This window comes from Capricornis sumatraensis, chromosome 5 (genome assembly GCF_032405125.1).
Source record: "Capricornis sumatraensis isolate serow.1 chromosome 5, serow.2, whole genome shotgun sequence".
Taxonomy (NCBI): Eukaryota; Metazoa; Chordata; class Mammalia; order Artiodactyla; family Bovidae; genus Capricornis; species Capricornis sumatraensis.
Genome location: NC_091073.1, coordinates 107206428 through 107233643, shown reverse-complemented (window position 1 = coordinate 107233643; position 27216 = coordinate 107206428). Strand labels below are relative to the sequence as shown.

The 27216-nt window shown below is 38.0% G+C and overlaps 1 protein-coding gene and 1 non-coding gene across 2 annotated transcripts in view; both read right to left on the bottom strand.

Annotated features, from left to right (window-relative positions):
- Nucleotides 1-8200: 8200 nt before the first annotated feature.
- IFT56 (intraflagellar transport 56) overlaps nucleotides 8201-27216 on the bottom strand; it is a 32100-nt gene continuing 13084 nt past the window's right edge. The window contains exons 5-15 of the mRNA XM_068972864.1: nucleotides 26572-26646; nucleotides 22276-22378; nucleotides 20937-20992; nucleotides 19647-19700; nucleotides 18509-18572; nucleotides 16970-17058; nucleotides 16672-16755; nucleotides 14886-14955; nucleotides 13966-14072; nucleotides 9607-9740; nucleotides 8201-8312 (exon numbers count right to left, since the gene is read on the bottom strand). Of these exons, the coding sequence (XP_068828965.1) occupies nucleotides 8201-8312; nucleotides 9607-9740; nucleotides 13966-14072; nucleotides 14886-14955; nucleotides 16672-16755; nucleotides 16970-17058; nucleotides 18509-18572; nucleotides 19647-19700; nucleotides 20937-20992; nucleotides 22276-22378; nucleotides 26572-26646 (948 nt within the window). The remainder of the gene's footprint in view (nucleotides 8313-9606; nucleotides 9741-13965; nucleotides 14073-14885; nucleotides 14956-16671; nucleotides 16756-16969; nucleotides 17059-18508; nucleotides 18573-19646; nucleotides 19701-20936; nucleotides 20993-22275; nucleotides 22379-26571; nucleotides 26647-27216) is intronic.
- Nucleotides 19380-19452, bottom strand: TRNAE-CUC (transfer RNA glutamic acid (anticodon CUC)). Its single transcript has one exon. It is a non-coding gene; the product is annotated as a tRNA-Glu (tRNA).

Here is a 27216-nt window from a genome sequence, read left to right as displayed (position 1 = left end):
GAAAATGAAGCTGCAGTGGTTTCTGAGTGGCTCATTTGTTAGTCAAGCAAGGAAAGCCATTTACCAATGGAGAGTTAATTAAACTGTGTTTGCTTGTAGCAGTCGATGAAAAATGTATGCAAATAGAATAAATCAGCCTTGTGTCAAGAACAGTTGTTCAAGGAGCTAAGATATTGGGAGCAACATCAAGAGTCAGTCCAAAAACAAGGCAAATGATTTGAGTGGTTTCTGTGGGCTCTTTGGTCTGAAGTCTACTTTGAAGTGAAAGTGAAAGTTGCTCAGTTGTGTCCAAATCTTTGGGACCCCATGAACTATATAGTCCATGGGATTCTCCAGGCGAGAATACTGGAGTGGGTAGCCTATCCCTTCTCCAGGGGATCTTCCCAACCCAGGGACTGAACCCAGGTCTCCCACATTGCAGGCAGATTCTTTGCCAGCTGAGCCACCAGGGAAGCCCAAGAATACTGGAGTGGGTAGCCTATCCCTTCTCCAGGGGATCTTCCTGACCCAGAAATCAAACTGGGGTCTCCTGCTTTGCAGGTGGATTCTTTACCAGCTGAGCTACCAGGGAAGCTAAAGGCTACTTTGCCTGGTTATTAATATAGACACTGCAACTTGCTTTTGATTATTATTTGTATGGTATATCTTTTTACATTCCTTTCCTTGTTTTAAATAGTGATTTAAAAAATTGCAAAACGTTGATGATCTTAATCATTTTTAAGTGTATAGTTCAGAAGTATCTTCATGTTGTTTTGGAACAGATCTCCAGAACTTTTTTATGTTTTATTCACTTTTTATTCTAGTTTTATTGAGACAGTTGATGTTCAGCAGCACTGTAGAAGTTTACAGTATGCAGCATAATTTGACTTAATCATGAATTACCACAAATTTAGTGAACATCCATCATCTCATATAGATTAAAAAATTAAGAAATAGAAAAAAATATTTTTCCTTATGATGAGCACACTTAGGATTTACTCTCTTAACAACTTTTATATATAATATACGGGCTCCCCTCATAGCTCAGTTGGTAAATCATCTGCCTGCAATACAGGAGACCCAGGTTCAATTCCTAGGTTGGGAAGATCCCCTGGAGAAGGAAATGACAACCCACTCCAGTATTCTTGCCTAGAAAATCCCATGGACAGAGGAGCCTGGCGGGCACAGTCCATGGGATCACAGGAGTCAGACACAACTGAGTGACTAACAGTTTCAGTTTAGCGACTAAACTACTGCCACCACCATATATAATGTACACTCCAGAACTTTTTCATCTTGGAGAACAAGAAATTCTATATCCATTAAACAATTCCCTCCCTGCCTCAGGCAGCTACCATTTAACTTTCTGCTTCTATGAATTTGACTGCTTTGGATACTTCATGTAACTGTAATTGTGTAGTATGGGAGCTCAGAGAAGTCCCAACAATTTTTTCAAGCAACCACACCTTGCTTGAAAGTTTCACTGAGGAAAATAAGGTAATATTCTAGGGCAGGAGTCAAAGAACTCTTTCTGTAAAGAATCAGTAAATACTTTAGGTTTTGCAGACCCAAGAGGCAAATTGAGACTATTCGGTAGCTATTTACATGACAAGAGAGAAAACAAATCTCCCCAAATTTCTTATTGATGAAATTAAAAATAGACACTGACCATAATTTTTTTGGTAATACAAGTCTACTAACAGGAATAGAATTCTTCGCAAGTGGGAGAGCCACACACCAAGTGTTTCCTGACATGACAGGTGTCTCTTGTTGCAGAGTACAGGCTCCAGGTGCTTGGACATCAGTAACTGTGGCACGCGAGGTTAGCTGCACCATCTGATGTGGAATCTTCCTGGAACAGGGATCGAACCCATGTCCCCCACACTGGCAACAGATTCTTGACCCCAAGACCACCAAGGACATCCAAGAGTCTCTCCTGAACATTTACTGAAGAGTGGAATTCCTGGGTCATAGTATGAAGCTAAAGTTTACAAAAAAGGTCATACCGTTTCTCAAAGAGTAAATGAAAGTAGGTAAATAGGAATAATCATGGAGAAGGAAATGGCAACCCACTCCAGTGTTCTTGCTTGGAGAATCCCAGGGACGGTGGAGCCTGATGGGCTGCCATCTATGGGGTCCCACAGAGTCGCACACGACTGAAGCGACTTAGCAGTAGCAGTAGCAGAACAATTAAAGGTAAGATTAAACATCTGTAAATATTATTCAAGCCTTCATTTATGTTATCTTCATTGGACATAATTATTGACTTATTCTCTATGTGGTTAAATTCTGTACTTCAAGTTTCATCTTAAGATGCACTTCCCCTATGTAGCCTTTTCTGTGTGACGCATCCACAGTGTTTTCCCTGTTACATTTTCTCAGTAAACGTATTAATATAAGCTATACTATCCTATCATTTCATTGCTTTTATAGTACCTTGTAATTGTTCTTTAGGTTGCTGTTATCTACATTTTCATCCTAACATACACTTTTAATTTTTAAGACTTGAATAACATGTCTCATCTCCATCATATTCATAGCTACTTCTCAGTTTAAAACTAGCAAAGGAGGGTATAATTATATGTCTATGGAGGAAATGAAAATTGGAAGGGCTCATGTAATTAACTGTACATAGTATGTATGTATAGTTTATACATAGTGGGAAAGACTTATACATATTTAGAGATGCAATAAGATTCCCTTGAAATTTTTGTTACACATATAGCTATGTCTAAGTTATGATCCAGAAACCCAGTTCAGAACCCCATCAACAGAGATCCCAGGATTTTTTTCCCTATAAGGAGTTCATTTACACAGATGGACTGAGTTTTTTATCTGCTTGTATTTCCCTTTTTGCTTTGGTTTGTGGGAAGCTTGAAAGCAGATTTCTGGCCCATTTTTCATAATTCTGGTACATATTTTTGTGTATTAACTTTACTCATGCCTTCCTTTTTTTTGACCAGACTGCACGGCTTATGGGATTTCAGTTCCCTGACCAGGGATCAAACCCAGACCCTCTGTAGTGAAAGCACGGAATCTTAACCACTGGACCACCAGGGTATTCCTTCTTTTACTCTTAAATGCCTTCTATTTGTTATATATATATATGTATGTATATATATTTATTTGGTATTTATCTCAAATTGTTTCTTGAACACAGTAGAAGTAACTGACCAAATAAATACATGAATCAATACACACACACACACAAAGGTGAATTAAATCAAATGCTTCTGTAATTTGTGGTATGGATGCTTACATCTGTGTTTCCCACTGCCCTGTTTCCTGAGGTTCACCTAGCAGCCTCCTGCTTTCCTACATCTGAGGTTCGTAAACTGTGTTGCTTTGTTCGGTAGCCCGAGTGGTAGGCTTGCTGTGTCTGCTTCCTTTTCTCTTTTTGCCCCGACCACCAAGGTAGTCCTTTAGTATTTGGCATCTAGACTTTATTTCAAGGAAGGGGTTTGATGCAGAAAAGAGTGCAAGGTTGTCTATACACTACATAGTCAATACACATGCATCAGCTGACTGTGTTCACACATCCTTTTGGTGTGTGGCTGCCTCATCATGTCACATATTCCTCCAGAGTCGAGGCAGGTTGTGGGCACATCATCAGGTCTCCAGCTCTGCTTTTCTGAGAGCATCTCTAAATAAGCAGATGACTGTTTGAACATTATCATAAAATACATACAAACCTGAGAAGTATTTTATAGGATGAAGAAGAAAGATAGCTATTTATCTAAGTCATATTAGCAAATGGCAATCCACTCCAGTACTCTTGCCTAGAAAATCTCATGGGCGGAGGAGCCTGCTGGAGGAGGCTGCAGTCCATGGGGTCACGAAGAGTCGGACACGACTGAGCAACTTCACTTTCACTTTTCACTTTCATGCATTGGAGAAGGAAATGGCAACCCACTCCCGTGTTCTTGCCTGGAGAATCCCACGGACAGGGGAGCCTGGTGGGCTGCCATCTATGGGGTCACACAGAGTCGGACACGACTGAAGTGACTTAGCAGCAAGTCATATTAAGGGAGTCATAAATACAGGAACTAGTAGATCACTAAAATTAGTAAAAACTAAGATCATAGCATCTGGTCCCATCACCTCATGGCAAATAGAAGGGAATAACTGGAAACAATGACAGATTTTCTTTTCTTGGGCTCCAAAATCACTGTGGACAGTGACTGCAGTGAAATTAAAAGATGCTTGCTACTTGAAAGAAAAGCTATGATAAACTTAGACAGTGTATTAAAAAGCAGAGACATCACTTTGTCAACAAAGGTCTGTATACTCAAAGCTATAGTTTTTCCAGTAGTCATGTATGGATATGAGAGTCAGTCCATAAAGAAGGTTGAGTGCTGAAGAATTGATACTTTTGAACTGTGGCACTAGAGAAGACTCTTGAGAGTCCCTTGGACAGCAAAGAGATCAAACCAGTCAATCCTAAAGGAAATCAACCCTGAATAGTCATTGGAAGACTGATGCTGAAGCTGACGCTCCAATCCTTTGGCCATCTGATGCAAAGATCCAACTCATTGGAAAAGACTCTAATGCTGGGAAAGGTTGAAGGCAGGAGGAAAAGGGGACGACAGAGGATGAGATGGTTGGATGGCATCACTGACTCAATGGACACGAGTCTGAACAAAGTCTAGGAGCTAGTGTCTCAAAGTCTAGGACAGAGAAGACAAGCGTGCCATAGTCCATGGGGTCTCAGAGTCATACACAACTTAGTGACTGAATAACAGCAAAAGTAAATCACAAGTTCATTTTTGTTGTTAGAAAGTAGATATTGTGATTTAATGCCCACTAGCTTGAAACTTTTTAAGTGTATCAAGCCATGAAGAAGGAAAGCAGTCCTTTGGCTTCTGTGTACTTGGATATACGTTGCATGTGCCGCACAAATGGCAGAGGTCTGGGCGTCTTGGTAGCTGTTGAGTTCTAGGATCCATTCTGGTTGCTTCTCCCAAATGGGGAAGGAGGTGTCTCCTATATATGGATACAAACATTCCCACTGCCTTATTTTCTCTCTCAGTAGCTTGTTCCTATTGAGACAACAATCACATGTTACTGTGTTTCGGTGAGTATACTTCTTTTAGACTGAGTTTCTTAAGGATCAGGATTGTGCATTCTCTCTGCATCTCTAGCACCTAGTATATGCTTGCTGTGCTATGCAGTGCTTAGTCGTTCAGTCGTGTCCAACTCTTTGCAACCCCATAGACTGTAGTCCGCCAGGTTTCTCTGTCCATGGGGATTCTCCAGGGAAGAATATTGGAGTGGATTACCATGCCCTCCTGTGGGTGATCTTCCCAACCCAAGGATCAAACCCAGGTTTCCCACAATCCAGGTGAATTCTTTACCGTCTGAGCCACCAGGGAAGCCCAGTATATGCTTGGCACACCAGAAAACAATTACTGCTCTATTTAAAATAGATAACTAACAAGAACCTATTGTACAGCACAGGGAATTCTGCTCAGTGTTATGTGGCAGCCTGGATGGGAGGAGGGTTTGGGGGAGAATGGATACATGTATATGCATGGCTGAGTCCCTTCACTGTTCACCTGAAACTATCACATCATTGTTTATTGGCTATATCCCAGTACAAAATAAAAAGTTCAAAAGGAAAAGAAAATTAGATGGGAACAAGAATACATGAGGTCAGATCTCACAAGTACCCTGTTCTTCCAGTTACTACCTTAAACTATTCAGTCAAGTATTTGGAAGCTTTCTACATATGAGACTTGTATAGTGTTGTATAACGTTCGTTAACATTGTATAACGAACTTCTGGAATGCACTGTGACTTAGTAGAAAGCCAAACCTAACATGGCTAAGCAGGAAATACAAGCCTTAGTGGACAAGGCTTCTTAGGGCTGTCTATTCTCTTCTCAGAAAGAGTAACTTGTGGAGAGTAAAACTTGGTGTTTCCCCCTTCACTCTGAGGTCAGGAAAGAAAGGGGAGGAGGCACATTATAAACCCACCGCCCTTACTCACCACACTTAACAGAATACCGTAAATAACCAAATAATAACTTTAATTTAAATATGTTACAGTGGAACATAACAATTCTTTGGAAGTATAAAAATAACATTTTTTCCATTTGCAAGTAGTATCTGCTACAGAGTAAAAAGAGCACATTGATGCTATGAATTGTACACATTACCACTCCATTCCCAAACCTGGACCCTCTCCTCTCCATGCAGCAGTACTCTGCAATCTTGAGGCCCGCCCAGGGGCCAAGCTACTTCAGAAGTAGCTATCCTTAATAACAGAAGTGGGTAGTATCTCTCCTAAACTAATCTCTATGGGATTTTGGGGGGGAGGTCGGTTCTATAGATAAAAACTTTTTAAAAAGTTAATCTAAAATTCTGGGAATTGCTCTTTTTGGAATATCTGTTTTTTCCAGGAGACAGAAAAATGGCAGGGAGAAGCTGGAGCGTTAAGATCAACGAGAGCTCATTTAAAAGTAAATCGCCATCCGTGGAAAAGCTTTCCAAGTATAGGAAATTTGAAAATAACAGCAACTAACTGGAAGACAAATTTCCTTGCCAAGAACCACTGAAGAGGCCCATACGTCTTTTTCTACTGTCATGTTTCCTAATATTTTGAGTGAGGTAAGGAAGAATCACAAGGACTCTAAAGATTATGGCAGTTTCTGTCCAGATCTGATCCACCTAGTAACTTAGATACTGAGAACAAACTAGTGAAAAAACATAAACAGTATAATAAGGAACAGAAGCTTTTGTATATAAAAAATTGTGGTATAATTTTGTTTTCTAAAACTCAGCTATTTGGGCCAGTTTATTTTGATTTGTGCTTTGACTTGATTAGATCTGGGTCTAATAAAAGACTGGAGAACTGGCCATCTTCCTGAGTGGAGGTGGGAGAACCCTCATAATTGTCCAGAAGGCAAGACCCTCTGCCGTCACTGAGCTCACCTCCACTGCGCCGACTTCTGCCACGTTCCCATCTCCATCCTATGCAACTCCTTCGCCCACAGTGGATGGGGGGTGGGGTGGGGGTGAGGGTGGGGAATGGGGCGGAAAACCTGACTCAGAGCTTATAGAAAGAAGTCTTGTCTTTACTGCTTCAAGGAATTGCGACCTTGAGTTCTGCTGGATAGGAATGGCTCTGCACTTTCTGTATCTGTAATGCTGCTACCTTCAACTCGCAGAAACAAAGTATGTAATACAGAAACAAAGCAACCTGGTACATAAAATGTGTAGGTCGATCTTATGAAAATAGGTTGTGAGCCTAAGAATGCTCAGTTGTATAAGTTGTGTTGTACGAGCTCAGCAACATTGAGCTGGAATACGCTTCGGACAAAGTCCAGCCATTAGGGAATCCCTCAAAGAACTTGACATGATTCATATTCTATTATCAATACATTAATAAATAAAATAGTCTTTGGAGCCCTCCTTTCAAAAATTGATGTTTACTTAGTGAGATATAGGAAGGAAAACCTAACCGGTACGATTACCTAAAATATAATGGAGAAGTGACTGATGAGACCTGCATACTTGGTTTCCTGAATATCTTTAAAATGTCCCACACAGATTTTCTTCATATAGAACTCACCTTTTAAAAACTTCAATATACATGTTACTCTGCTGTAACATGTTATTATCATCAACAATTCAACTATCAAAAGAATAACCCCATAAGTCTATTATCTATTAATGCCTGGACAGTTTGATAAAGGGTCTTACTGCCATTCTTAGAACCAGGTAGCTATTTATAACTTCTGCTCTCCTAAGATTCAGAGATGCATTACAAAACTTTATGGATTTCCCCAGTAACACAGGATCATGTACATAGATGGCTAAAATTAAGATGACAGAAATGATGTGACCCTTGAGCAGTAAAGGCATCTGTTATTGCAACTTGGAGAAAATGCCATGGAATGCTAATAAATAAAAAAAGTTTATGTCATTCTCCTTAAAGTCAGTAAATTACATAAGAGTGCTCTGAGTATTTTTAGAATAAAGGCACTGGACAAGTCCAAAGTCTTATTGCTCATGGGATCATATGGGAGCCAGAGCCCAGACTACAGCTCTTAACTCAGCCAGGAGGCTTGGTGTAAGCTAGCCTGTCACTGATCAGGAGGCTTGGAGACCAAGGAAGGAGACGTCAATAAACAGAGCCCTGTCTCTAACATACACTTGAGGGAAACGATCTCCAGTTTTATGTCAAAGTGGTGATGGGTTCCAGAGGACTTGGGGCTGTTTTAGACAGGCACTCTGTTTTCCTTGGCCCATTTCTTCATGATCCGGATGATGTACTCGACCTGCGGGTTACCCGTGCTTCTCAATAAGTGGAGCACTTCTCGAAGGGTCTCTCTGAGGAAACGGTGTGGAAGGACAAGAATGCAAATTAACAGCTAAAATAACTTGTGACGGTTCTTCACATCCTTCTAGCCGGCATATCTGCCTGTCCTTTTCCTGTGTTTTCATAAACCAATCACAGACTTCCTAGCTTTCTATTCTTACGGTGCCATAGTAAAATGGAAATTCTGTGAACTCCTCACCAATCTCAGTCTTCTTGTTTGCATACACACACATATACACATATTTTTTTTTGTCTGAATATGACATAAATATTTCTGTTTCTATGGTTATTCTGTAGGACAGAATAGAAAGTGTGTATTAAGGAGCTGGGTTCAAATTCTAGCTCTGTGCTAACAGGTCACTTAACTTGACTGAGTCCCAGAGTTCTCCTTTGTTTAATGTGGTAATCACCCCAAACTGGGTGTCACTGCCATAAATGAAAATGTCAGAAAGCCAGGGTAGATGATCTCTTCAAGAAAAGTGACACACTAATAAATACAGAAGAGCGGAAAGTTAAGGACCAAGATGTGGCAAATATGCAATGTTTATATCTGACTAATTTAAATTTAGTTAAGATTAAAACTCATGTTTTAAGTAATACATACCAAATCTTCCCTGTTACATCATCAGATCTATAGATCCTCTTCCCTAAGTGTTCTCTCATATTTTACCCTTTTTCCCTCAAGTATCTTCTTTCAACTACCCAAATTCTTTTAAACTTTTAATAGTACTAGAAGAATATACAAGGTAGGAACTAATTTTTGATAGATTATTTACTTATAAAATAGTCATTATCTTCTATCATATATCAGTAACAAATACATTCCATGAAATTACTTTCAGAAAAATGGAATTTAGTTTTCAGTAGTTTAACTTTTATTACAAATGGAATTATATGCCATGTAATTTTGTGTGGTCTAATGTCTCAGTATTTCCTGAAATATGAGAAGGCAAAAAAAATTAATTTTTAACCACACTCACTCCATTTCTAATTCTTTGAGGTCTAAACTAAGAGACACAAGAAAAAACCCAACAGGCAAAGAAAAAAGCAGAAGAGATTGAAAAAGACATTGCTTGTGAAAATGGCAGTATAAAACTTAAACTTTCATTCATCATTCTAAAACGTCATTATTTTATTGCATTGAATCTATAGGTTGCTTTGGGTAGTATACTCGTTTTATTGCATTGAATCTATAGATTACTTTAATTAATTTTTAGTTTTCAGAGGACATTACCCAGGAAAACAATTGTCACCCCCAGGAAACCAGCAAGTGCACAGAATAGCGTCTCTTGTCTGTCTACTTACTTGGGTTCCCTCCCAGCCAAGATCATCTGGAATATGCCCACACAGGCACCCCGCTTGCCTTCCCAGTATTCAGGGTTGGGGTCCAGCCTCTCTAAGACATCAAATGCTTTCGCTGAATAGTAAAACTGGCCCATCTGAATAAAAGAAAGTATTGTGGTAATACTTGTAGTCAAAAGATCCCACAAAATGAAACTAAATGTAAAGATACCATGAAACAGAGCTACATAAGTACATAAAACAAGTGCATGGGTAATGACAACATTCTTAGTTAGCAAATTAACTTCTATTCCTTATTAAAACAAGAAGGGAAATCAGTTTGTGTACATGGGTTCAGTTTAAATCCCCTTACCTTCATTAAGTTTTCAGCAATATGACATTTCTTCTACATATAGTCAAGTTATGCTATAATCAACACATTTGTCATTTCTTCAAATTCTATTCTTCTGTTCTTGAGGATAAACACCGATAACTGATCCAAACTGGTTATTTTTCAAGTTTCCTCAATACATACCATAGCTGACTACTTTCATTCATTTTCTGCTAATTTGATCATGTTTCACCCAAGAGGATGATCTTTCCCTGACCTTTGCCCTGTCATCTCAGAACGCCTAGATGTATACTGACTCTGAAACAGCAAACTTCTTAAATATTTAATTCCTTTTGACGAATTTCTTTCTCAAACACACTACACACTTCCATGGCCTTGTACAGTATGCTATCATTAAAATTTGCTTAGATGTTGTTGTTGTTGTTGTTCAGTTGCTAAGTTGTGTCCAACTCTTTGTGACCCTATGGACTGCAACACACCAGGCTTCTCTGTCTTTCACTTTCTCCTAGAGTTTGCTCAAACTCATGTCCTTTGCGTCAGTGATGCCATCCAACCATCTCATCCTCTGTTGTCCCCTTCTCCTCTTGCCCTCAATCTTTCCCACCATCAGAGTCTTTCCAAAGAGTCAGCTCTTCGCATCAAGTGGCCAAGTATTGGAGCTTCAGCTTCAGCACCAGTCCTTCCAATGACTAGTCAGGGTTGGTTTCCCTTAGGATTGACTGGATTGATCTCCTTGCAGTCCAAGGAAGTCTCAAGAGTCTTCTCCAGCACCACAGTTCAAAAGCATCAATTCTTTGGGGCTCAGCCTTCTTTATGGTCCAACTCTCACATCCGTACATGGCTACTGGAAAAACCATATGGACCTTTGTTGGCAAAGTGCTGTCTCTGCTTTTTAATATGCTGTCTAGGTTTGTCATAGCTTCTCTTCCAAAAAGCAAGCATCTTTTAATTTCATGGCTGCAGTCTCATAAATATATAGGGTTACCAATTTCACTGAAGTCTTCAAGTTGCTGTGAAATCCTCCCTTATTTAGTGTGGTTTAATTACTTCTCCTTTTCCATAAAGTGTTGCTTTAAACCTTTCCAATTTCCTTAAGATCTCTATTGTATTCTTAGCTTAGCTTTTTTCTCTACTTTATAGGGAAGACACAACTTTCTTGCCTTCCATTCAAATTATACTTCATTATTCTGCCTATCTCACAGAAAGAAGTGTTCTTATTCCTTTTCAAGGTTAATCCTTCTTCCTATGTTCACCTAAAATATATATATATATATATTTTTTTTTTTTTGTAAAGAAACACACCAAATGATGTGAGAAACATACATGCACAGTTTAATGACTATAATGTCAATACAAGTGTAACTACCACCCATGTGAAGAAACAAAACACTGATAGCAAAACCAAAGCTCTGTGTTTCACTTCTACACCACAGCCCGCTTTTCCCCTATTTTCATAACTACTAGTCTGAGTCTTACGGGCATCATTTCTCTGACTGTATATTTGTATCAGCTTTGTATATACGTTTAGACAACATAATTGAGTGCTGCCTCTTAGTATGTTAACTATATGCAATAATGCTGTAAATATTATTTTGTATCTTTGTATATGTTTTTACAACTTATCTATATTGTTGGATATAGCCCTAGTTGGGTCATTTGCTAAAGCCTTTTTATTTTGGAATAATTTTAAACTGACGGGAAGTTACAAAGATAGTACAGAGTGGTCCCACAGAACATCAAACCCAGGAAACTGACATCACTACAATGTATGTAAACATTTCTGTTATTTAATCAAGTGTGTCAGACTCATGTAACCACCACCCCTATCAAGACAGAACTATTACATCACCACAAAGCTGTGCCTCCCAGCTGACCATTCCTAACCTCTGGCAACCATCAGTTTTTTTCTACATCTCTGTAATTTTGTCATTTCAAGAATGCTTTATATATGTATGTATACATATGAAATCATGTATCAGTTTTTTAAAGATTATGGGTTATGTTATTCTCACTGAACCTGTTTCCTAATCCAATTCTCTAATGTACCTAGTAGTGTTTTCTCAGGCCTCATGCAATTCAATGTAGCTGCAGATTTGATATTTTCCTTCCTTGGCATTTGATAAAATAGGAACAAGAAAAAGAGTAAGGAAAAATGCTTTTTTCCTCTCTCTTCTGGTTCTTTTCTTTCCCTTCTGTTTATCCTCGTCATCTATCTCTTTTACTGACTCCTCTGTTTATATCCCTTAAATAGTGACTGGTATTCCACGTGGTTCCTCACCCCAGTCATTGGTTACTCTCATTCTTTCCAATACTCTGCGGCTACCACCACCACCGCCACCATTACCTTCTGTTGACTTCTGAAGTCACATCTCCAATCCAAACCTTTCATATGCATTCCTGAGCTCCGGGTTCACCCTGCGTATTTCCTACTATAATATCTCTACCTGGGAGCCCCAAACACACTTCAGATTTTACACATTAAAATTGAACTAAATTCCTGTCTTTCAGTGTTTTCTTTCCCTCTGCCTTCTCTAACTTACTTAATATCATTGCCATCCACTAAGCTCTATTAAACACTTTTAAGTTTCCTATGTTTTAAAAACCTTTTCCATTGATGGTGATTCGCTTTATTTTTGTAATAATTCACTTTGAAATGAGCTATTATTGATTAAGTTGATACTAGACTCTCTTTACCTAATGTTTTCCTGTCTTTTGAATAGGAAGAAATATTCACCAAATAGTTTTCAGAATTTGAGGTTAGTTTTGTAAAAAGCTTTTAATCTATAGGATAGGGTCCCAAATTCTTCCCTGTCTTTCCAACTCCCTACACACACACATACACACACACACAAAGCTCCTCTTTTACTAAATCTGACTCCACTTTTTCTGGTTCCCTTGTCCTTCCTGTCTACTATTTGCACCAAGGTTTCCCAAAGGTTTGGTTTGCAACTCTTTATTCTTCTTACTTGACTCCCTTATCTGGGAAATTTCACTGTTTTTCAGGGCATCTATTACTACTGATGGAGAAGGCAATGGCAACCCACTCCAGTATTCTTGCCTGGAAAATCCCATGGACGGAGGAGCCTGGTAGGCTGCAGTCCATGGGGTTGCTAAGAGCCGGGCACGACTGAGCGACTTCACTTTCACTTTTCACTTTCATGCATTGGAGAAGGAAATGGCAACCCACTCCAGTATTCTTGCCTGGAGAATCCCAGGGACAGAGGAGCCTAGTGGGCTGCTGTCTATGGGGGCGCACAGAGTCGGACACGACTGAAGTGACTTAGCAGCAGCAGCATTACTAGTGAAGAGGTGATTTCTCCAAATCTATCTCTCAATGTCAGAGGACATTGCTGTTTTTTTCTAATTTGTTTACTTTGGGCTGGATTGGGTCTCCATTCCTATGCATGAGCAGTGGCTACTCTCTAGCTGCAGTGGGCCGGTTTCTCATTGCGACGGCTCCTCCTGTTGTGGAGCACTGGCTCTAGGCAAGCTGGCTTCAGGTGTTTTAGCTGGTAGGGTCAGTAGTTGTGGCAGCTGGGCTTAGCTGCCCCACAGATATATGGAGTCTTCCCAGACCAGGATCGAATCCATGTCCTCTGCACTGGCAGGCACATTCATAACCACTGGACCATCAGGGAAGTCCAGAGGCCATCATTCTTGAGCTTCAGAACCAAACTTCCAACTACCAGATGAATCTCTCTCTTTTTTTTTTTTTTCAGATGAATATCTCTACCTGCATGATACCTAAAGACTCATTGCCTTTAGAAATCTAAAACCTCCTCTCTAAACCACTATTTCCGTACATATGATTTTCACGTTTCATTTATATGTATACATGTTTTACATACACATAAAATCCTGCCTATCTCTGAGTTCAGTTCATTTATAAAAGGGATGACATTTCTGATATCACTATGTAGATTCTCTCACCTATGACCATTTAGTCTCTAGGACACTTTCCCCTAACATTTAGTCAATGCACTAGTGTGATACTGATCTTCACTTTCCCCTTAGATTTCACTCAGACTCACCTTGTAGCAGTCATTAGCAATGAGCTGCAGGAGGCTAAAGGATTCGCCAGAGGTTTCCATCTTGAGATAAAGCTCCCAGGCTAGTCTTGGCTTCTTATTCATAATGTCTACAAAGAGAAACAAAGATTTACTTTTTCTAAATGTACAAGAAGTACACTTCTGCATCTTGCTAGTCTATGGATTTGGTTTTATGTTAGAAACATAGTAAGTAATAGTAAACAGTGAACATTTTACATGGAAAGCTTGCAATGTTGGCATTAAACTGGTTCCCCATCAGGACTCTATATACAGTGCTTAAAATACTTCTTAGGCTTCAGGTAAGTATGTCTTTTTAGACTGAGTTGATTTTCAGTAGTTCTCACTTTGCTCTTCTGCTTAAAAAGTCATCTATCATTCATTCAATCCCACTAATAAAGTTTCAGCCTCACTTAGACGATCTAATTGCTAAAATTTCCTAAGACATCAAAAACTTAGTGAACATTTTAAATCCAAGTGAAAAAAAGGAACAAGAAAAAACACTGGAGAGAGAAAGACCCACAGAGATGATAGGCTATATATATGCATATATATATAACACACAAAAATTATGGTTTTGACATTTTACTACTTTTCAGGCCTGCACCATAGTGAAAAGGTAAAATTAACATAACAATATCATTTAGAAAAAAAAAAAAAACAAAGTAAACTGAGACTCTGGAAGCCGGAACACGTTAAAGAAAGAACTTGGCATCTTTTGCCGTGCTAGGTCACGGGCCATATGGAAGAACTAACCGCAGGGCACACTTGTATACATACGCACACATGGCCACCTCTACTGAGCAGCACTAACAACACAATCTCAAGAGTTTAACCATTCTACAAGACAAAATCAGAAAACAATAAAAGGAAGATTCCTCTATAATGTTTAAAAGAAGACTCACAGCACCGAGCTAACCAACTGAGGTAAATGTAGTCATTTTTCATCTTCTCACTTTGGATTAAAAGGAAAACCTGCAAGAGGAAGGAAAAGGGAACAAACATACAGAAGCTTTTATAGTAAAAATATCCACAGCAGCTTGCCTTAGACTAATGAGCATTATAATGACCAAATTCTATACAGGCTGCTGAGAAAAGTGAAGGATAAAATTGTGGTGATTTTAACACATTTCTCTCAGTTATTGAGGCTTTCCTCGTAGCTCAGTCAGTAAAGAATCTGCCTGCAATGTAGGAGACCTGGGTTTGATTCCTGGGTTGGGAAGATCCCCTGGAGAAGCAAATGGAAACCCACTCCAGTATTCTTGCCTGGAGAATCCCATGGACAGAGGAGGCCTAGCAGGCTACAGTCCATGGGGTTGCAAAAGTCAGACATGACTTGGCAACTAAACTACCATCTCAATTATTGAGCACTTCCCTGGTGTCTCAGTGGTAAAGAATCCTCCTACCAATGAAGAAGAGTTTGATCCCTGGGTTGGGAAGATCCCCTGGAGAAGGAAATGGCAACCCACTCCAGTATTCTTGCCTGGAGAATTCCATGGCCAGAGGAACATGGGCTACAGTCCATGGGATTGCAAAGTCAGTCACAACTTAGTGACTAAGGACGAGCACTCAGTTATTGATATCATAAGGTGACATGAGGTTAGTAATGATATAGAAGATTTGAACAGAATAATTAACAACTGCACATGCTAGTGGGCATTAAAGCAAGTCTTAACAGATTTTAAAGGATTCGTGTTATACAGACCACACTCTATGACCACAATACAATTAAGTTAGAAATCAAAATAACCTGGATATATATATTTCCCCTCCTGATTCATGTTGAGGTTTGACCAAAAACAGCAAAATTCTGTAAGGCAATTATTCTTCAATAAAAAATATATTAATAATTTAAAAAAAACCTGGAAAAGATAACATACACACTTGAAAATCATGAAACGTTTTAAAATAACTCACAGTTAAAGATAATAAAAAGATAATTTCTAAACACGATGGAAATTGGAAAACACTTAGAATTTCAATGATAATAAGTTGAGTTATTTGTTGAATAATAACAAAACTGAAGTAACTCAACTGAAATATTTTGAATCATTTGGATAATCAATCTATGGAGTTAGATATCAAGATAGTGGTTAGCCTTGTGGGAAAGGGACTGACTCCAAAAGGGGATGAGAAGGTTCCCCAGGTTATGTAAAATTCTATTATCTGGGTGCTGACTATTTGGGTATGTATGTTCACTTTAAAAATTCATCAAGCTGTGTACTTTGATTTGTATACTTTTCTCCATGTATGTTATGTCTTTATAAAATTTATCCAAAAAAGGAAAATATGAATGTGTTTATACATGTATGTCTGTCAATATGGACTGTAGCCCGCCAGGCTCCTCTGTCCATGCGACTTTCCAGGAAGGAATACTGGAGTGGGTTGCCATTTCCTTCTCCAGGGGATCTTCCCCACCCAGGGATCAAAACCCACATCTCTTATATCTCCTGAACCAACAGGCGGGTTCTTTACCACCAGCACAACCTGGGAAGCCCCATAAAATTTATCCAAAAAAGGAAAACATGAATATGGTCATAATCTATGTGTTTATTTATACTGTACTTTTTAATGTAACCTAAGAACAATGGAACTTTCAATAATCCTTTAGCTTTAAACATGTATTTCCATGAGAAAAAGATAATGTTTTTAGATAGAATCATTCAAAAGTCTTCAAAAGCAGGTACCTACCTCTTCACCCTCACTGGTATTACCAGTTGCAGCTTTGGCTTGGGCATAATTAAAGTTAAAGATGTCATCATTATAGAAGTAACTCTGAAAAACATCCCAAGAACAGGTCACATTGAGCTTTAACATATAAAATATAAAAACAACAGTTATACCAGATAAATACAAAAATAATTTTGAGGAATTAGCTGATACCACTATTACTCCCACAGTAAAAGGGTCATCTCCAAAAGTATCTTATCTGTGACATATTATATAGAGTATTTTGTATACAAAATCACCTAGATAACTCTACACTGACCTTAAATGAGTTGAGGTAAATCAAGACATCATCAAACTGCTTAAGCAGGAAGAAACAGGAAGCCATGCACTGCCTTCCTGGTATTGTATCTGAAATGGAATGGGAAAAAAATCAGGTGCATTCATGAAACTAAAAGTTCTCTTTAGCTGAAATGTGAGTTATTTTATAATTTAGCAATAAGAAATGTATTCCAAGACATCTTTCTAGATTCTGAAGTTAGATTCTGCTTAGTGGATAGAACCTCGGCATATGGAAGTCACAGTACTCAAGAATGACCAACAGTCTCTCCTGCGGTTAACTCTGAGTCCCACATGAGCATGTGTCCTTCGGGCTACAGTTTTCCCTAGGTCTTTTTTCCAGGGCTTTGATTCTCTCATTCAGCTCCAACACCTGCACATTCAATGAATATGAATTAGTACTCATCATTACTCATCTAAGACAACCTAACACTTCTGATCTCAAATGGAGAAATATTTGGCCATGGAACCATCTGATCCTGATTCTGACCAACTTGTCTGATAACAGATTCCTATTTGAAGTGGCAGAGGATTCGTGTAATACCCTACCTTTGCCACGGTCACTCCTGATCCTCCTTCCTCTGTTCAGATTTTTCCTCTGTAACACTTATCGCAGTCAGATACACTGTATAATCTATTTCTTATGTCTATAGTTTGTTCTCTCTAGACTGAACACTGCACAAGGGTGGGGGAATTGCCTGGTTTTGTTTACTGCTATATCCCTAACAACTCAATAAATTTTTGTTGTAAGAATGAAGTGAAATGGGGAAAGAAAATATGATCCAATAAATGGTTTTGGTGAAACATTTGAAAGAAAATGAATCCCCAGCGGTGATCAGAATATTTAATAATCACTTCAGCATGAATACTATTTGTCAGAATAGATGCCAGCCATTGACAACAGGTACAGCCAGCCATACTGGTTTATACTGGCTCACTATCAGTCCTTTTTAGATGCCTTTTTCAAAACTTACACTGAATCTTGAGTGATGAGATGAATAGTTTAAAAACAAAAATGAAGCCACAAAACTACTGGCAAAATATAGGTGAATATTACATAACTTCAGGAATAAAAAAGCATTTTCTAAGCTTGATACCCATAAAATAAATCATTATAGAAAAGATAAATAAGATTTAAATGTTTTCATATGGGAAAAATACCATAGGCAAAATTAAAAGCAAATGACCTTCTGAAAAAATATCTACAGCATGACAAAAGCTTTATACCTAAAGAGCTCTTGAGAAATCAAAATGAACATTTCAAGTAAAAAACAGAATCAGATATTTAAAACTCTTATGAACTACAGAATATACTTATTCTCCTCTGTTTATATATCCTCTCATCCCATTTTAGCTGAGCTGTTAAGAAGGGCTAATCTAATATTCTCTCCTGTGTCTGGGTTCCTGCTTTACAATGGGAAACCTAACAGATATATCCCTGGACACAGAATCAAACTTCATCAGTCAATATACGACCAAGTCCAGTGATAAATCGTGCTCACATGTACAGATTCAAACATACCACATTCGCTAGCTGATCCTCCCACCAACTGGAAGAACTGCTGGGCAATTTTCATATGATCCCTCTAAAAAACCAAGCAGAGCTGATAAGAGGAATGAACTGAAAATACATCATTTGTATTACACTTTATGGTTTCAACATATCTGTCAGGATTTAACAAATTTTAAATTCTCCTCAAATCAGCAGTACTAATTTTTATTAGCATCGCCAACTAGAAAGTGACAATCTGTAATTGAATTAAAATCTAGTTAAGATCAGATAGAAAAGAAGAGGAAAAAAAAAATTCAATTCCCAAATTCTATCTTAAAAGTACCTTCATTAAATGAACTCATTCATTCATTCATTCGTTCATTTAACAAATATTTATTGCTTTTATCATATATCAGACCTTGTGGTAGGAGCTATGGCTAAAACAAGGAGTAACTTAGTAAAATCATTAATTTATTCAATAGCTATTTACTGCCTATTTGAGGCAATTTGGAGGGAGCTGGAGATAAAAAGATTTATTTACATCCCATTTCATTCCAAAAAGAACCTACTATGCCATATTCAGGTGAATAAGAGCTTAATTTTAGTTAGTGTTTTGTATTTATAAAAAACTTCCCCAAAGAAACAATTATTCTCATTTTAGAGATGCCAAAATTATAGCTCAGAGGTATGCAAGGTTAAAAAAAAAGTCAGTGAAAGTAAAAATGAAGTTTTCAAATGATTTACTATTGTTATTAGATAAACACATTGTTCAACAATTGGGCTTTTTTTTCCCCTTAAAAAGCAGTAACTCTTAAGCCTATAGCTTTCTTTTTTTTTTTTTTCAGTCTTTATTCGATTCTGCTTTATTTTTTGGACAAGCCACATGGTTTGTGGGATCTTGTTCTCCATCCAGGGATTGAACCTGGGCCCTTGGCAATGAGAGCGCCAAGTCCTAACCACTGGACCACCAGGGAATTCCCTTTTTCTGTCTTCAAATAACACAGAATTCTGTCACAATGTAATCTGGATTGGTGGATATGGAGAAATAAAAGGAACTGCAGAGGAGCCTATTTGTAAGGTTATTACTAGTTGAACTTTGACATTCATTTTTATTTTTTCCACACATTGTAACTTCACAAACTATAGATACCAGTGGTTTTATACTCACCGAACACATTTCCTGGCCAAGGGCTGCATTGACCACTCCTTTGAGGATATACTCCTGGAAACGTGCAATATCAGTAATTAATTTAAAAGGAACAAAAAACTAACAGATATCTCTCAAAAAAATCATTTGCATCAACTCAATGCTTTATATATATTATCAAAAGTTACCCAAAGTCACTTTGCTCTGTTCTATCCCTGGTAAGAATAAAAGAATTAGGAGACTTTCATTTGGCTCTCAGGAAAGTATTCATATAACAGAATTAATCATATTTGTAAATTCTCAATCATAAGCAGAAAAACTCAGTGGACATGGATAGGAGTTTTGTTTTTATTTCAATTCAGTGGAAAAATTAACCATAAAATTTTATGTAATAATTTTTACACTTTATCAGCCACTGCCATTTTCTGTGACCATATCACACACACATACACATATAATTTTCCCTTTCCAATGATATAATAACCTTCCTTTGCTAGTGATTCCTTTCCTCAAAAATAAATTAATTAATTAATAACAATAATCCTCTGACTCTCATTTGTAAGGTATTCTCATTTTGGAGTCCTGAGTCCTTATCTGTATCCCCTTCAGACTTGGTTCTGTTCTTTAACAGATACTCTTCTTAGCTTTATGAATTTTTCATTTTTTTGTACCGCACAGGATCTTAGTTCCCTGAACAGAGATCAAACCAGTATCCCCTGCAGTGGAAGTATGGAGTCCTAATGACTGGATCACCAGGGAATTCTGATTTTTATGTGAGTACTATTTTTATTTAAGACAGCTCTTAAAAAGAATAAAACAAAAGATGCTGAAGCTTTTAATACACTTGAGAAATATACCAACTTAGATCTGGAAGTATTTTTCAGTCTTTCACTCAATGAGTGGGACGCCTAGTACATGCTTAGCGTTCATATCACCGGAGACACAATACTGACACAGTGCCTGCATTCAAGGAGTGAGCAAGCAGCAGGGGACAAAGGCACAGTACAGACAGTCATACTGATGACATGTTTCCATGTCTCGTTTCATCAGAATTCTAGATTTCAGCGTTTTCAAACCTCAACCCTTTTGAGGAAATGACCATATTTATGGGAGTTTACAAATGTCAAAAAAGCCCAGAATATTGACTCTCATATCAAAAGTCTCAGGTAATATTCCCAGATCAACATACACAAACTTTCCTGAGAGTCTACAAGCAGGAATCTTCCCTAATATGCCTTCCAACTACCTTTCAACAGAAATTCCACCTTCAACAGAACTTGGTTAGTAAAAATGTAACACATTGTCAATTACCTGAGGAGTAGTAGGTTCCAGATCCTTAATTAAGTTATAAGCTTCCTGTACATCATCTGAAATATAAGAAATAAGTAGCCATATTAGTCTGTATCCTAGCAAACTTTTCTGAAACAGTCGCCCCAAATGATAAGGTCCTTCAAATATTGATGAGAAGTATGATTTGCTTTTCCTGTCTCTTACCTCTCCATCAAGTTCAATGCTTAGTAGTAGAGAACCAAATATCTGTAGGAAACCTATATTAAGCCACGAAGCACTTAAGGGTTCAAACTAAAAATAAGGAACAGGGAAGTATATGCTTATGGCATTGTAATTATATAAGAAAAACATCCATTTTAAAATATATATATATATGTGTGTGTGTGTGCATATATATATATATAAAGTACATAGGAGTAAAATGACACAAAGGCTGGGACTCGCTTTAAAATATTTCACAACAAAACTGGAAGAGGGAGAATAAATGAAGAAAGACTGGCAATATCTACAAGACTGTTGTATCTGGGGTTATTATTTGGGTGTTCATACTATTAACTTTTGTTTTGTTTATGTTTGAAAGTTCTTAGAACAAAAATTAGTTTATAAAATATATAAGGTGTTTCTTTAATTCTTGTCCAAAAGTTTATTTCTTTGTGCTAAATGGGAGAGAACTATTTGCAAGTTCATGGTCTCCTGTTAATAAACACTTCACATTTCCCTCGATGAGGATGTTGTCTGGTTGGTTCCTACCATGCACCTTAAACGGCCCACACTTAGTCTGAGGCCTATGACAGACTGCCAGCACCGCTTCGTGGGAGTTCCCACCCTGTGCTCACGACTGTGAGACAACACACTGCTTGGGCCTGTGCCTCCAATTTATCCTTACTTAGGGGCAACAAATACCAAGCTCACTTCGCATCTTAATATTTCACAGAAGCTGGGGGCACAAGGAAACAGAAAGACAGATAATTAGAGCAAATAAAAAAGTTAATGATGAGAAAGAAAAGACACAAGGAACTGTAGATGGACATTACACACCGAGGAACACACAGAAAAGAAGAAATGAGGGAGGGAAAGGAAAAACAGAAAACCTGAAATAAAATGAATAGAGGACAAAGGGCAGAAAAATAAGAGGAAAAGAAAAAAACCAGAATGGGAAGCAACAGAAGAGGAAAGAGGAGATAAAGAGAAAAGGCACAACAAATAAATATCAATAAATTTGCTCTGTCCTGTGAACCTGCTGCAAATATATTTTTGGAAGTATTATGAAGTGATTTTAAAGGTTAAGCAAGTAGTTCAGTTGGAGAATAAATGTTCTAAAATGTCTTACATAGGCAAGATCAAGACACATTTCTCTTACCTTGACGAAGATAGTAAATCACTAAGTTTAGCCTAGCTTCAGGAATGACATCAACCAGGGGAGGCAAAACCTGCAAAGCCCCTTCTCCTCCTCGGAAAACTACCTAAAGAGAGAAAAGCCACTATTATGGCAGCAAATACGAGTATGTTTATTGGTGGAAATACACACGGAGCTGGCACAACAGTTACTCTTTGGAGGGACGAATACATTTTTGAAGCTTTCTCTATACACACATGACCTTGACCTCATTAAAAAAAAAAGGCATCCTAGGGACTTCTCTGGCAGTCAAGTGGTTAAGACTCTGTGCTTCAGTGTAGGGGCTATGGATTTGATCCTTGTTTGGGGCACTAAGTCCCATGTGCTTCACAGCCAGAAAAAAAGTCATCCTAAATGTAAGAAATAGAATAAAGGCATAGCCCTATTGCATATATTTCCTTTTCTCCTCATAAGAACTATACAAAACTCTTAAAGTACCCAATAATTAATGAAACTTTTTTCTAGACAGATATTCTACATTAAAAACTCCATGAAGGAATTTCTGAAATCCTTCTGAGATTATTTCCTCATCTCTAAATGGCATTAGTAATGTCCACCTTTCAGAGTTATCATAAGAATGAAATAAGTTAAAGTGGGCTACATCCATGCCATATTGTAGGTTATATTTTGTTTTATTAAAATATTAGTAAATATTCATTAACACCTACTATATGCCTGGTATTGTAATACCAGGGCTACACCAGGAAAAAGTCCTTCTCCTGTCTGACTTATACTATAGTTATACTATAGTATATAGTCCTGTCTATAGTATATAGTCTGTACTCAAATGGGGAGAGACCTTCAAAGAGCAAGCTTAAGTATGCTGTCATATGGTAATAAAAGCTACAGAGGATGGCTAAAACAAAAACACCATCCATGAAAGGATGGTTTTACATGCTGTTTTGTACCCACAGCCTAGCACAGTATCTGACTAGTAAATTATTTCACAAATAAATATACAGAAATCAAGGCAATCAGGCATAAACTACCCAAGCTCTTCTTTCTATATCAAAATATCCATCTGGTCATTTTTTTTTTTTTTTTGGTTTTCCTTGTCTAAGATGTTCCCTTCCCTTGCCAAGATTAATTCCTACAATTGTCTTCTTTGATGTCATGATTTTAACTCCATTTGGATCTTGTTTCTGCAGTAATATGCTATTTCATTAATCCTGGTCCACTTCTCAACTTTAAATATGCACAAAGGTTTCTACTCTCTTGAAAAATCTTCACTTCATTTGGTGCCACTGTTCCCTCTGAAAAGCATCGTACTTTTTCTCCTTTTTTCAATGCCACACTTGAAAAGTAAGTGGTTTGCTGTTTCAACTTCCTCTCTTCCTCTCCTTAACCTCCCAGAAAACTTGCTGCTGCTTTCTGCACACTAATAAACCCATTCTACAAGTCACAAATATCAACCCCTTTGACCAAATTCAATAGACTTTCTTCTCTTCTTGCTCTATGACATATCTGCAGTTTTGACACTGGTGGCCACAGCATGACAATAAAAGCACTGTTTACTAAATGCTTACTGTATGCTGTATACTGCCTGAGGTACCTTACATATATTACCTCATTTCATCTTCACAAGGAAATAAGGTAGGTGCTGTGATTGCCTCTATTCTACATAAGAGAACATAGAGACTCATCAGTGTTTAGTGACCCACCCACAGTTACAAAGCTAGTATATAGTGTACTTGATTTTGACATCAGGTCTGACTGCAAAAGCTGACGTCAGTAACAATTTGTACTGCTTAATATTTTTTTCAGGTTTTATCTTAAACTATAAAATTAATCTGTATTTACTAGAAAAAAGTTACATATGGCAACCCACTCCAGTGTTCTTGCCTGGAGAATCCCAGGGACGGGGGAGCCTGGTGGGCTGCCGTCTATGGGGTCACACAGAGTCGGACACGACTGAAGTGACTTAGCAGTAGCAGCAGCAGCATTACAACAGGCAAAAGGAAAATTACCATTTTCTCACTTTTCTTTTTAATCCCACCCTCCAAGTATAACCCCCATCACTAGCTAATATGCACCTTCCAGTTATATGTATATATAAAGGTTCTTTACTCTGGCTGTATATCATATCCACTTGGAAAACTTTTAAGAGAAGTACTGATAGTTGAACCTTAGCCCAACCATTCAATAAAAATCTCACACATTAATATTTTAAAAAATCTCCTGGGTGATTAAAACGTGTAGTTGTAATGACATTACAACTTCTGTGGTGGCGTCTCTGGTGGCTCAGACAGTAAAAAATCCACTGCAATGCAGGAGACCTGGGTTCAATCCCTGGACTGGGAAGATCCCCTGGAGGAAGGCATGGCAACCCACTCCAGTAGTCTTGCCTGGAGAATCCTCACGGACAGAGGAGCCTGGTGGGCTACAGTCCATGGGGTTGCAAAGAGTCGGACATGACTGAGCGACTAAGCACAGCACAGCACAATGACATTACAGTCAGAAGCAACCTATGTGTCCATCAACAGACGAGCTGAATGGACAAAGATGATGTGGTCTGTATATACAATGGAATATTGCTCAGCCATAAAAAATAATGAAAAATTTGCCATTTGCAACATGGATGGACCTGGAGGGCATTATGCTAAGTGAAATAAGTCAGACAGAGAGACAAACATTGTTTGATATCACTTATATGTGGAATCTAAAAAAAAATTCAACACACCAGTGAATAGAGCAGAAAAGAAGCAGACAGACTCACAGATATAGAGAACAAACTAGTGGTTACCAGTGGGGAAGGCAGTATGTGGGGGGTGGGGGAAGTATAGACTATTGGGTGTAAGGATATAAAGACGTATTTGTATAACACAGAGCACATAGCTGATATTTTGTAATAACTGTAAATGGAGTATAACCTTTAAAAATTATATAAAAATTAGAAAACTTTTATAAAATGACTGTTGACTATTGAACAACAGTAAGGGGGATTGTTTAAGGGCGCTGATTGAAAATGCAAATATAATTTACAGTCAGCCACCCACATGCAGGGTTCCTCCATATATGAGGATTCAACCCACCTCAGATAGTATTGTATTTATGACTGAGAAAAATCTGTGTATGAGTGGACCCATGCATTTCAAACCTGTGTTGCAGAAGGGGTTGTACATTATGTAGGTGTTTTCTCTTGCCTGCCCTTTTTTGAGTTATTTTCTTATTCTCCTCTTTCAGCCCCTTAAATACAAACACTCTCTTGAAAAGTATTTCTCTTTTTTTAACTTTTTCTTCAGCTATCCCTACTCTTATGAAAACTCCTAAATGTTAATCTCTTAATCTTCCAGTCTTAATCTCTTTCCAAGTTTAATTTCCAGACTACTCTCTCTAACATATCATATTCTCCACAAAAATGAATCTGGCTTTAATTTATAGACTAAATTAGAAGTGAAAAGGTTAGAGGCAGGAGCTCATAATGCAAAATAATCTCAGAAAACTCTGTGATGGAGGCCTGAGTTAGAGGAGGAATGGAATAAATAGAAAACACTGCCAACGAAGAATTAATAGGATTAAGTGACTGAGTATCAGAAATAAAGGGGAAGAGAGAGTCTAAACCAGCTATGGTTTTCAGCATTGGTACTGGGAGACTTCGTGCTAACGAAGGTGCAGAGAAATCAGAAGGAAAAGGTGTAGTTATTATTATTGCCATATTCACACAAGGAATCTGAAACTCAACAATACTGAGTAATATGCTCAGTGTCCCCAGGTGTCTGAGTTGAATATAGCTGCTCTGCGCCCACTTTACTGCTGAGTCAATTGAGTCAAACTTGAAACTTATCTGAATCTTTTTTTTTTTTTTACCAACTATCCCAGTGCAAATTTTCTGTTCCAGTAAATTCAGTCTGCTCACATACGTCTTCCTCATTCATTCATTCATTCATGTCCTTGGCACTAACGAACCCTTTAAATCCAAGTCATTCTTCAAAGACCAGCTCAACTTTTACTTTCATTAGAAAGTAAAGGATTTTCACTTTCATCAGAAAGTAAAGGATATGTTCCTTTGTCTTTGCCAACAAAATGAACACTTGGATCTCACTGCCTCACACTTCTTTCTAAAGTATGTGTTACTGCCTTCCCAGTAAGGGAAGAACCTGGTATCTTAAACTCATTCTCTCTCCTCCACAAGAAGAAAGAATTCACTTGGAGTAGAGAAATACTTGGTGAGATATTTCCCTTCATTCATCTTCCCAACCACTATAATGTACCCAAAATAGGGTAGGCCTCAAATCATTAAGACTAGAAACTCTTATTCACCAGATTGTGCCTGATGAGCTCTTTAGCAAATTCAAAGGAAGAAGAAGCGTTGTCCATCAAGCTTTTGAGTTCTGCCTGAAATTAAAAAAAGGAAAGGCTTATGAAAATGACAAGTGTATAGTTCTTACATTACCTGTAAGAATTACAAAGTTTTATAGCTTACAAAGAATTTAACATGCTGCTTCCTTTGTTCTGCAGGGCTCTGAGAAATAATCAATGTAATTATTATTCTCCTCATGTTACAGATGAGAACCTTGAGGCTTATAAACATTAAATGACTAAACTTCTAAGCAGCCAGTCTGAAACTGGTGAACCCAAATCTAAAGACTCCTAGAGTTAGTCTTTCCTTTCAGGTGATAAACTTTTAACAGCTAAGGTTGGTTATTTTTCTTTATTTAACATTTTATATTAATTAACTTATTTAAGTATTACTTATTATTTTTGACTGCACTGGGTCTTTACTGCTGCACGTGGGCTTTCTGTAGTTATGGTGAGAGGGGGCTACTCTTCATTGAAGTGTGTAGGCTTCTCTTGTTGCAGAGCATGGGGTTGAGGTACTTGGGCTTCAGTAGCTGCAACACTCGGGCTCAGTAGTTCAGTAGTTGTGGTCAAGGGCTCTAGAGCCCAGGCTCAGTAGGTATGGTA